General features: G+C 40.6%; 1 protein-coding gene across 1 annotated transcript; it reads right to left on the bottom strand.

Moving 5' to 3' along the window:
- Positions 1-1384: 1384 nt before the first annotated feature.
- On the bottom strand, positions 1385-6602 carry DYNLT1 (dynein light chain Tctex-type 1). Its single transcript, XM_050316234.1, has 5 exons — positions 6500-6602; positions 3688-3729; positions 2371-2494; positions 2090-2167; positions 1385-1795 (listed from the first exon to the last, which is right to left on the bottom strand). The coding sequence occupies exons 1-5, from the start codon at positions 6524-6526 to the stop codon at positions 1725-1727; spliced, it is 342 nt and encodes a 113-aa protein (XP_050172191.1). The 5' UTR covers positions 6527-6602; the 3' UTR covers positions 1385-1724.
- Between the last annotated feature and the right edge of the window lie 6191 nt (positions 6603-12793).

The raw sequence follows: 12793 nt of genomic DNA on the forward strand, positions 1-12793 counted from the left end.
CCACCCAAAAAACTCACAACCTCTACACCTACACCCCTTTCTGTAGTCCTAAAACTGTTATACTGGAAGTATTGGTTATTGCTAACATGTAAAACTATCTGTAAAACTCTCTACCTTTCTGTAGCACAACTTCTATTTTAATGCAACAGGTTTTGCCTCCCATACAGCCTTTACTGACAACCATCTCAAATGGTTTTTTTTCTGCAGCTCAGCACATGCATGAACCAACAAACAGCAAAAGAAATCAAGGGATTTGCTATTATTAACATGAACAAAGGACAAATGTTTGAATGGCTTCACCAAGAAGCAAATATTAGCACTGAATACTTAAGAGTTCTGTTTCTAGTGAAACCCATGCTAAGAGCTCTCTGCTACAGAAATGTAGGTGCATACTCCCCAGGTTGAGGTACATACACTGTATAGCTCTGTAGCACTCCCTAGGACAGCAGTGAGAATAATGAAGTGGCTTATCATGAAGGAGATGTGTTTACAGAGATGTTTTGAAACTGGTATGTTAGCAGAAACATCCTCCACTGTAATCTGAATTTCCAGTATTACATCTTTCCAGACCGTTGAAACATATTTTTGTATCAGCAGTCATCTCACTCTAAACCACTTTAGGTGAGAGCCAGAGTCTGAAAACAACAGAAAGGGCTTCCGAAGCAGAAGCAAATCCAGGTGGCTCAAACTGACTGTAGCCCAGGAATACTCTCCCCCCTCCCTGTGCTTTGTAATTCTAGCAGTGAGCTACTGCTTACAGAAGCAGCATAGCAGTTCACAGAAGCTTCTTGAAATTCATAGCATACTCCCATTTCTTTAATTGGCTGACAAAACCTTATCCAAGCCTGAAAACTTGTTTTACTTGTTATTCCTCTGCAACTTTACTATAGAAGGCAGGAGACTTATTCACATGTTATTTAGTCACGTTGCCTCAGGGCAGTTTCTTCCCCTTTCAGAAGGTGTCATGTTTCACCAAATACCAGAACTCAATCACACTCCCTCTCAGCAAAATCAACATGGATGGTAGCAAGTAAGTTCAAGACCTACTTGACACATGTAACTGGCTGCAGAAGTGAACCAGGTATAGCTTGCTGAGCACTTCTAGAATGTGAAAAATTTCTTATCTGTCTTTGTTCAGTGAAGATAGTTATTTCTGTTATCATTCCATGCCCTAAACACCATATAGCCAGATTAAATAAGTCCCAAAAATGCAGTCAAGTTACTTTCTGATAAACATAATCTAATTTTCTTGCAACTTTTTAGAGACTTCGGCAAATTTATGAAAGTGCTTTGTATTCTGATATGTACCTCAACTACCTTGAAGAGAATTAAAAGAACTGGAACTTTTTTTCAATAACAAAGTTTAAATGAGTCACACCAATAGTTATGAATTTAAATAATTTAATGCTAACCAAGAGTACAAAGTGTGAAAGTCAGTGTCTCATTTATATTGGTCTTAAAAAAGAAATCTAGAGAAAGTGTTTACACTGCAGCAGATTTCAGTATTAGCACCTTGAAGAGAAGTTTTGAAGTGATAAGAAAGTATAGAAACACTGCTAGGATACTAACATAAACACGTAACAGCATGTTCTCATATTTCTACGTTTGAAGAAAAGTTACTTTAAAAATACATTAAAAACAAATTGTTCAGGTATTCACAGTTTGAGTGGAGGTGGAATCAAGTGCTGGAATAGAAAAGAGAAGGATGAACGATTTCAAGGCAATTATATTGCAAGTCCAAAGGCACTGACAATACAGTACATGGTCTTATTCTCCCATCTCACAGTGCAGGTTCCTACAAACACAAAGAAGAGTTTCAGAAACAGAACAAAATTACAGTGATTAAATGCATGCCCCATATGCATCTTTATAACTGTTTACTTTAAGAATCTTTCAAATGAAGCTTTTGCAACAGCTAAGCATTTCATATATAGCCCAGTTAGCATCACAGCCAAATGGAAAAAATACCAAACAGTATGCTATTCCTCCAAAGCTACAGCACTTGGAAAAAAGAAAAGTATGCTGCCTAGTCTTACAGAGACTGGCATTAAAGCTGCAAGTTGAAAAATCCAACAGTCATGCTCCTTACCATCACTGGAGTTGTCCCAGAAGCAAGAGCTTGCTGTATGTAGCCCAGCACCATTCTTTTGCATAATCACACAGGTCACTGTTAGACAGTAGAGAAGCTTTTATTAATTTATCACTAACATTAATTAACGTTCATCTACCTTTTGCTCAGTAAAGTATACACATACACACATATGCATGCTTAGGAGCAGTGTACAGACATGGCTCTTGCTAAAGAGCTGCTCCCACCCACTAGTGCACTTGACTGCACCAGCTTTCACAGAAAAGGGAAGTTGAGCTCACCGATGTACTTGAAGGGCTTGCCCAGCTTTGTGAGCTGGCTCAGTGTCTGTTCCACCACTCCTGTTGTCCACTGGTTCACCTTGCTGTGCTGGTAGGCATTGCCACCTATCGCACCCTCTATGGCCTGTTGGGGACACACACGTAAAGGAGCCGCACCGGGTCCATCTGCAAGGCACCCACCAACCCATTCCAACATGGACCCCATACCCACAGAAGAATCCTAAATACTGCTGGTCCACACTGGCTGTTGGAACTGGTTTTAATTATTATAAACTTGCAGGTCAGAGTCTGAGCCAGGGATCTGAGCCAGGCATCATAGATTCTATCCTCTGTTCATTTTGTGATATTCAGACTATTTGTAATTTCTATCATAATGTCCTGCAGCCAGTTATGAAAAGGGTCTGAAGGCATTTAAACAGTCCTGAAGAGAATGAAAAAATGCAAGTGACAATGGCTCATTCACCCATATTCTTCTGTGCAAATGAAATTCAGATTTTTCAGCAGAATCATTTTTGGGAAACAAACCTCCAAATGAAAACAAAAGACCCATGTAGTTGCTGGTTACTAACAGAGCAGAAGCCTTCAGCCAAATAATCAATTTTACTTATGAGGATAGTTTCCCCTTCAAGATAGAAACAAAAGTACGTTACAGCTACATGTTTTTCATTGATACATTTTTCATCACAGAAATTGTTTAAAACATAACCAAAATTACTTCAAATTCAGAAGAGACAGGAGCGTGTATTAAAGCATATGTATTCAATTTACAGAGTCTGACCAAAAGAGTTATTTTGCAACAAGAAAAAGATTGCACTAGTTTACAAGAGAAATTCCAAATCCCTGTGGAAGTTTTCTAGACAGAATATTCATGTTTCTTAGCAACAAGAATAGTTCAGTCATTACAAACAAACAAGAACTCACTTTGGAGAAAAGCATCTTGAAAGAACACAGTAACATGCATATGCAGCCAGTCTATAAAAACCTCCTGTATTTTACTGAAACATAAAATCTATTTCTATGGGGCTGAACATAAAACATCCCCCTAGAAATCCTAATAGGGATGCACTTCAACCAGAGAGCCATGTATGAAATTACTTTAATTATCTTTTGGATTTGTGATACATAACACGGGTAAAGCTGAGTATCATTTCTCCTTAAAGTCTCTATGTTGATTATATCAACAGTTACCTATACTTTGAGAGTAACTTATCTAGAAATCTATTACATATCCATTATCAGATTTTACTGAATACCTTTTAGCACACAGCATACAACATACTATAGTTTCACACCAACAAAATGAAAATGTTAATTTACCTCTTTAATGATGCTACTGACTTCATCAACAACAAAGGAAGCCTACAAAAAAAGTAAATTTTAAATAATCAGTGGACACATTCTTCTGTTTAGAGAGTTTAAGATCTGTTAAGAACATACACTAGAAGTTTAATTTATGCTTGTCAGATTTCTGTTAAGTCAGAAAATAGCAAGTCTTCCTTTATTTGCTCACATGTACTCTGGCTCCTTGAATCCAGTCAAGTTAACGTTCTTAGCAAAGTAATGAAAAGTAAGAGATGAACTAATATTGGCTGGCCTTTCAAGTCAAGGAAGTTTTCAAATTTTAACTTGGAAGCATTTTAAAATAACACGTGTAGCACTTCTGTACATATATATTCTCCTTTCACAATAAGCATCCATGTCTGCACATCAGAGTGGGCTCGCAGAGAGAACCTCAGTGTGCAGACACAGCCTGCAGTTAAATGAAACCTACATCTCCAGGTCACCCATGCGACAAAACATCAATTCTCGGCTGAAGGAAAAGCTGTCATGACAATCTCAGCTGAGGATAAGAACAAAACTGCTCCTTGGAAAGCAAGGGGGATATGTAGCTCGCTGGACCTTCAGCCTTTTCTCAGGCTCTGGAGAGAAGATTAGGCACGTGGAATCAGGAGAGAAAATGCCCCAGCATTTTATTAATCTTAAAACTACTACCCATTTACATGTATGGTTGGTTGGTAGATTTTCTTGTTTTAGTCCCTCAGCTCTTTTTGCCCCCCACATCAGGAGGCTTGAACAATCCACCAGCCCTGCTGGGACACCCACTCACAAGGCCAGGGTGCACTAATGGGGGACCCCACGTGGTGTGTCAGTGAGATACACACCACATTGTCACTGCTGGGACCTCACAGCCACACCTCACAAACCAGGGGCTAAAGAAGTGCACATAAAAGCAAACTAATTGACTTCAGAAGACTGAATAAGGATGTAAAAATGAACTTAATGAAGCACATGTTAACTGGGTCTTCACTGGGAGGTCAGTCAGCTCCTCCAGCTGACAAACATGAACAACAGCAAAACTCACATGTGCAGGCAGGATGCAGTTACACCTGCGCAGGAGAATTTCAGCATTACTTTCATAAACCTTTGATCAGAAGGTGAACAGCCCAACCGGCTTCAATGACATGTGACATTCAGAAAGATGTGAGCTGCTGATCATTCTCCATGACAGAAGAAACAGTATATGCCGGGAGACATGCAGGCAATTCCTTTTCTGTAACTCGTTGGAGGCACCAATTTGCTTGCACACTTCAACGTTTTTAAAAGCTTTTATGTGCTGTGGCAAGTTATTTTATTTTATTTTGGCTTTTATTTTCAGCTTCTTGACTTTGATTTAATTTTAATATGCCTCGTTTATTCTCCTCGTTTATTTTACAGGTGCACCAGTGTATTTAGTCAAGTAAGAGCTACAATTATCAAAACACTCTGTCCCAAAGAGCATAAGTTAAGAATATGCATGCCAGACACGCTAGCAGACATGAAGCCCACTGTCAGACAAGATGATAAACCATATACGGGGTTTTTTATTTCACAAAGGCTAGAACTCTGCTCAGACATGCTATTGAGAACAAACACAGTTCACCAAAGTAACCCAAATTCTTGAAGGTATTTCAATATCTAATTTGTACTGAAACAATAAAGAGATTTGAGAATATGTTTCTAGAGCTGCTGTTACTTTTCAATCTTCTTCCCTTTCTGAGATGACAAAAGAGAACAAATTTCTGGTATCCAGCTCTGGGATTTACGTGCTATAACTGAGCTGCCAAATAATGCAACACTACCAGTTCATCTTTTAATAAGATGACATAAACGCTGTTTTGTATTTAACAATTTGTAAGCTTTACAATTTCCCTGCAGTACCTCTAAGGCACAAAGAAAGCAGACACGATGCTTCCAACGCCTTGTTAAAAAGGGGCGCTTCCGAGGCAACAAACGCAAACTTGCAAAAGCAGTACTATGCTTTAGTAATTATAGAAAACGTTTTCGAAAGCACCTATAAAAATGATATTCGAGTACGTTAATTTATGTGTGTTATTTCCGTCTAACACTGGCCCAACGCGGCAACCAGGAGAAGGCTTTTAGACCACCACAAGCCTGACTGACACACCCTCGCCCCTCTCCCTGCCGTCCCCATTGTCTAACCCAGCCACAACGCGGCTGTTCAGCAACAATGTCACAGCTCAGAAGAAGTGTCTTCCTGCAAGAGCACTACTGTCTGGGCGCTCAATTAGACCCTTGATTTATCCCACCTCGAATCCTGCTAAGAGGGTACGACGCCTCATCAGTGCGCCTGTATCACCCACACCGTGGGCTTGAACTCCTCTTTCCGCACAGAAACACCTTGCTCGAGTGACCTACACCGCACCGGCAACCCTGCCACCACGGCACACCGCCTCACCCCGCCAGGGTGGGGGGAAGCCACAAAGCCAGGACTGCCCTGCCGCGTTCCCCCCGAGCCCCCGCAGCGGCAGCTCCGCCAGGGCGGGGGGCGCCACCCGCCCTCCTCCTCCCGGGGACAGCAGCCCAGCGCACACCCGGACAAGGGGCCGGCTCCCGGGGGGGCGGCAGTACAAAGGCCGGGCCCGTCTGCCGCCGCTGTCCGGGACACGCGGCTCCACCCCGGGGAAAGGTGGCAGGGATCGGGGCGATGGCGGCGGCGGCGGCGGACACCGAGGGGTGGGATCCGGGATGGGCAGGCACCGCCTGAGACCCTCCGCCGGCCCTGAAAGGAGGCGCCAGGTGGGAAGCTGTCCTCCATCAGTTCGTCCCCCCCCACCCCCCATCTCGTTACCTCCTCTCCCGACTGGAACTCGTCCATGTTCCCGGTGCAGCCTCTCCAGCCGCCACCGACCCCCACGCCCGCCGCTCGCACTGCGCCTGCGCGCCGAGCGCCCGGCAGGGCTCGGGCTCCTGCCCAGCGCCCTCCAAGATGGCGCGGTTGCCACGGCAACAGCGGCGGGGAGTCGGCGGGGAGATGGCGCTCGGCAGCGCCGCGGGACCGCTGGGGCGCCGTCAAACATCCCAAACCCTGGGGCTGAGAGACAGGGGGAGCGCTTGTCACGGCGGTGCTTCTCGTACGGATAGCTTGCCGTTTGTGTTCAGTGATGCAAGGGGTCCCTCCCCGGGAGGTCCTTCCTTCTTTTCCCTGTGAGAGAAGATGGGTCTGCGTCTTGTTTCTGGAAACGGACCTTGAAAACAATGCCTTCGTTTCAAAAAAATGAATTCATGTATGCCAAGGAACTGCAAAAAAAAAAATGCCCAAACATACAGAAAAACTCTCCCTGTCGTTATCTCAACTCATGAGCTCTTCATTATATTTTCTCACCCCTGCCCAGATGAGGAGGGGAGTGACAGAGCAGCTTTGGTGGACACCATGTCCAGCCAGGGTCAACACACCATAGAAGAATATCTGAATCCTTACAATTCTAAGCAGATCACTTTATTTTTAGCAGACAGAGTAAGAAGCGGGACAATGAAATTAAAGGGCACACTTACCGCAGTTTATGGATGCCGTGTGTGTGCACTGTTTACAGATTGTCCAAATTACTGATGCTACCAGACTCTGAGAGCTGCTCTAGGCAGTGGAAGATGCTGGTCAGGCTCAGAATGGCCTGGATAAACTGCAGAAATGGTGTGGATGAAGGAAGACATGACTTACTGGGTGCAAGTGCAAAGTGCTATAGTGAGGCAGGAATAACCAGCTCTACAAGCACAGACAGGGCAAGACCAGCTCACTCAGTATCTGTTCACAGACAACAGAGTAGCGGGTTGTTCAGGTCCTGTGAAAAAAAAAAAGAAAGATGCCATCCTGGGACATCTAAATGGACACATAGCCTACAGGACGTGGAAAACAGCATTCCTGTTGCCCTCTCTACAGGAAGGCTACAGAAGGACTACTGTGTCTAGTTTTGGGCATTGTATCAAGAAGGCTGTTGGAGTTACAGCCCCATTGATGGGGCCTCAGCTGCCCTAATCAGTTTTAACCTTGTGTCCAATCCTGTGTCAGGCTCTGCCTCCTGTTCCTCCTGAAAAAGGAGACTTTGACCACTCACCTCCCTTTAGGGCTCTGTGGGCACCCTGCAGGCAGCACCAGCTCTGCCCATCCTGCAGGGATACTGTGGCTGGTTACTGAGCACACCCTCAGCCCCATTCCAAGCCTTGTGCTGTCTGCTTACACCAGTCAGAAAGCAGAGACAGAAAGGTGAGGGCTATGCAAAGGCTGACCAAGTGATGCTTGTTTGAACAAAAGCACAAAAGGCTATAATTTGGTTATATTCTTAGCATGTATAAAATATTGTGACAGGTTTTCATGTCCAGGGATGAGAAGGAAAAATACAGTGAGTTAAATACAGTGGCAATTAAGGCTTTGTTTAAATATTATGGGAAGGCTGGTGGTAGGGATAACGCTCCTCAGCCCAGATTTGGCATGCTACTAATATGCTGCTGTGGGTAGCTAGAATCTTCAGGTTGGTTCTGGTCTTTCATTCAGTTAAAGCTTTGCCTGAAATTAAGGCCCAAATTAACCAAATATGACACATATATGCACAGCTCTATGCCCCACTAACGGTTGTTTTCCTTCCATGATGCAGCTGAAGAAGGTGATTAAACTTGACAAACACAGGTGGGAATGTTTGAACCTATTTAACTTCATGACGTTATAAAAATGTAGGCTCTTAAACTTTGCCATGTGAGTAGAATTGCTCTGCTTTGTTTAATTATAACTGGAAATAAGGAATCTTAAAACACCTGGAACACTAAGAGTGCTTCTGTGTTGTACATACAGTTTGGTAGAGCCAGGAACAAGAAAGGAGATTGCTCTGTAAGAATAGCCTCTTTTATTTAACAGACTTTGAAATAATTGGGATGTAATTTTAACTTCATTACCCACACTTAGTTCTGTAATAGACTAAATTGGGATATCCAATCCAAATAATATTTTAACTTTCAGTTGTTACCTGAGATCAAATTTCCAGTTGTGAGGAAAAATAACTTTCTTCTTTTTGCAGGTGCATAAAAATTAATTGTTTTGAACTATTGTTTATTCTAATTGCTTTGTTATCTAGACCTAAATAGAAAACTACTTTTGTTTCCAGGAAAGAACTGCTTACGCTACAAAGTTACGAGTTTTCTGTGCAAGTCCTGGAGACGTTGAGGTTAGAAGCATTTTCACATCTATAGTATCAGAAAAAGAAACTGTGTAGAACTCAAAGCCACTTCTCTTCCTGTGCGTGTGGCTTGAAGACTGAGCATATTTTAATGTATCAGTCAGCTTTTATAGTCTCTTGTGCTGAGTCTCTTTTTAACGTTAGAAAAATTAATATCTTCTCTTTGCTTGTGGCTGGTAACAAAATCAGAGACTTGACACAAGCTTTTGTAACACTGGAACTCTTTGTTGAGTGCATTTGCTTTTAGTTGTTTTGGGGATGCTTCTGTAAACTATACATCAATGATATCAATGCCCAAATGAAGGAGGTGGAGAACAGCCACCAGTTTTCTTTAAGGAAAGATAAGAGTGCTACTCATCTTTTAAAAGCAGTTTACTTCCGTGTGTCTTTCTTTGGTGGCTGCTGAAGAGGTAAGGACATTGTTTTAATCTATTCTGTATGATATTGCACAGAGGGATGCATTTTTACCTACTAGCATGATGTTTTTCAAACTGCAAGGGTTTAATGGAAAAGCCACAACTGGAACTTAATTGTTTACATTGGGTTTTGTTGTTTGTTTTTATTTTTACTTTAAGTTCTGGGGTGGAATGTTACCACAGACTTAATTTTGGTAAAGCATTATCAAAGGATTTATAAGCAATTTGCATGTGCACATGCAGGGATGTGAAAATTAAACCGTTGCAGCCAGGTAGTACAAAATAACATTTGCAATTTTCTTAACTAAGAATAAATTTATGAGATTGGCCTCAGCAGAATAGAAAATACCCACAAATTACAGTGGCTTTTGTGTTCATTTTTACTCGGAACCTTCTTAATCTGTGTCCTAGCTACTGATGTATTATGTCTATTTTCTGGGTTAATGGATGAAGTAATCCAATTATCTCAAGTCAATGAAGACTGTCACTTTAGAAGATCAGTTTATTTATACTTATTAAATTGTCATTATTTTGCTAATGGTTAAGGATCTGAAAGGAGATCAATAATACATTACATGTAAAATTGCTTTGAGGAAAAGCTTGCTAAGTCAGGTGTTTCTAAGTTTAAAAACTTAAAAAATAAGCTACCTTTTGCAAACTTAATCTTATGTTAGATAGACCTCTTGATTGATCTTCAGTTGCATAACTATATATAATTTTAGGCTGATATAAAAGAAAAAAGTATATTTTATTGAGATTGTACTCAACGCCTTCATGTCTCCTTCTCCTAAGGCATAGCCATGTTGGTTATTCCTTTTCCCTTCATGGCTTTGAGACTTCATATGGTATTTTCAAAAAGCTACTGATCCATTTGTAATTTAAAATAAATAATGTAATAATAATAAATACATAATTTACAATAATGCTTAAAGAGAATGTTTTATGTGAACTTTGTGCTGAAAAGGAAGAATTGTCATGGTATTTACTAAAGACATTGCTGCTGATTTCGGTTTTACGTAGAAGATGCTCAGCTTTGAGGTTAGCCGATCACGTAGAACAACTAGCTAACTGGATTCAATGAGTAAACAAGAAAGGAGGGCATCTGTGAAGGTTTATAATGTTGTTTCTTCCTGTCAAAGAGGGTCATTACTGAAGACACTTCTTTATTACTGCCAAAAACCTAATCTAATGCAAAGAGCTTTGGTATAAGAGAAAAGCTCTTCTTTTGCAGTGGTAGAGAGCTTTAGAGTCCAATTTGAATGCTTCTGTGGAATGATTACAAGTTCAAGTCTGTTGTGAGACCAAAAATTATTTCCCATTTGGGGAGTTATAGTGCTTTTATAATACTTCATTCTGAAAGCTACCTCATCATAAAGCCAGATTTTGAGTTACCTTTGGATGTGCAAGAAAAATTGACAGAACACAATGACTGTAAGAGTTGAAATCTTCATGAAAATTTAAAAACCAACAACTTTAGGAGTGTGCAGGTGCAATATTGCTAGAGTTGCTGGCTGCATGATGAATTTTAAGCTTTGTCTGCAGTGTGTGCTGATCTTGCCCAGTGGTGAGAGAGCCATGGTGGCTTTTTCCCTCTCTGCACAGGGCAAATGCTGTAGGATGGAGGGCCCTGGCACTTCTCTGTGCAGTAAGTTTGTTCAGTTGTTTAGTACCAGAAGATGATTCTAGTCTTTCCATGCTGGTCCCCACTGGCACTTTATTGTTGGCACTAGATTCAGGGCTTGTGATTTATCACTATGAATAGGGTATGGAGTGTAACATTACATCAGCTGGTTTTGATGTTTGCAGTATCAACAACGGGCTGAGGTTGAATGTATTTCTGGAAAATCCTGCCGTGGATAGGGCAGAAACTGTGTCTCCCCAGGGGAATAGCTTTTAGCAAGATAAATTAGAAACAAGGGGGGCTCTAAGCTCTTCCTTCCATCTCAGTGTTAAAATTTGTGCAAGTTTGAATAGCTGAAATTAATGTTTAGTTTGTTAGTTTTGTGCACCTCTAAATAAAATTCTGTATGTCCTTTGAAGCACATTTCTCAAAACAGTCTTGGTATATGGAAAACTCTGTGCCCTGAAAGCAGTTAAAGGATGTAGGGGCCTTTGAAAGTGACTTATATTGTGTTAAAAAATTGCTAAGGCTTTCTATGTTTCAAATGAGTAATTTCCTGTGAAATTGCAGTTGGTAAGGAAATAAAATATGATTATGCCTATCTCTGTCTCTTTTGTTTCCACAGGAAACCAATCTCTCTCTCCTTTTTTTTTTTTTTTTTTTTTTTAGCCTTTAACACTACTTCTGTGAAATGCTTTGTCCTTTTGGTGTATGTTGAAGGGTTTCACAAAAAAAAAAAATCATACGTGAATGGAATGCATGCTGTTTATAAATACATAGTTATCACCTTCTGCTTTTTTTGGTGCGAAGTTAGATAACTGAAAATTAAGTATTTGGAGCAAGCTGCATGTGAAGTAATTACCTGCACTGACAAAAATACATTGTCACTATATATATGAAGTTTTAGTGGGTGAGGGTTTGTTTGTTTAGTTTTCGGTTGTTTGGTTTTTTTAAAATTAACTCAGTATTTTAAAATAATGCAATCAACATGGTGTCAGCAGTACAGATGGTTGCTCAGATTCTCAGCTGAGGTCCATCAGTGAAACATCAGCAACTGCCTTGGGAAAGCTTTACCCTGCTGTCCTAGCATCTAGACCTTTTTTCTAGAGCCTGACTGTGTGTATTTACTCCAGATTAGGCTTAACCAGTTTTCATGTACACATCTTTAATATTTGGTGTACCATAAATAGAATTTTCTTACATTTCTCGTAATCCACATTAGATACTAGACAGCAGTATTGAAAATTAATGTGATGTCCAAGCTGGTTTGGATTGAATACCCATTTTCTCTCCTGACTTTGCCGTGAAGTATATTAAAATTGTTTAATATTTTGGTAGGGGTTCTGCAAAAATTAAGATCACAGAATACATTCAAACTACAGCTAGGATTCTGTGTTAATTTTATACTTCTCATATTCTTGTATACAAACTTCTTTGGTTTGGGGCCAAAGTTGTTAGCGTACTGAGCTGAAAATAATAAATAACTTTTTAGTGTTTTGGTGTATTAAAAAAGAGAATAGCATTATTTGGTATTAAACTGTTTATCTAGACTTAAAAGACAGAGGTAATTGATAAAAGCGACCCTTAGAGATATTTTTCCTTTTAGTTTTGTGATGTTTTGTCTTTTCAATAAAAGGAGATTAGAAAGGGGCATTTTTTTCCTCAAAAATTTTGTCACAAGGACTATGACTTTTCCAGTCATGGGACCTGCAGGCCTGTGGTCAAAAATAACTTAAGCTTTTTTATTGGTTGTTTTATTTTAACTGTACAAAAAAGCCAAAGATATGTGCCTGAGTGTTAATGAACAGTATGATGAGACTCTTTGAAGAACAGGGCTGTCTTAAAACCTCTTCTATATCTGAATTAGTGTATGAAAGGTTTGA

This window comes from Myiozetetes cayanensis, unplaced genomic scaffold (genome assembly GCF_022539395.1).
Source record: "Myiozetetes cayanensis isolate MyiCay16 unplaced genomic scaffold, myiCay2020 scf2-11, whole genome shotgun sequence".
NCBI lineage: Eukaryota > Metazoa > Chordata > Aves > Passeriformes > Tyrannidae > Myiozetetes > Myiozetetes cayanensis.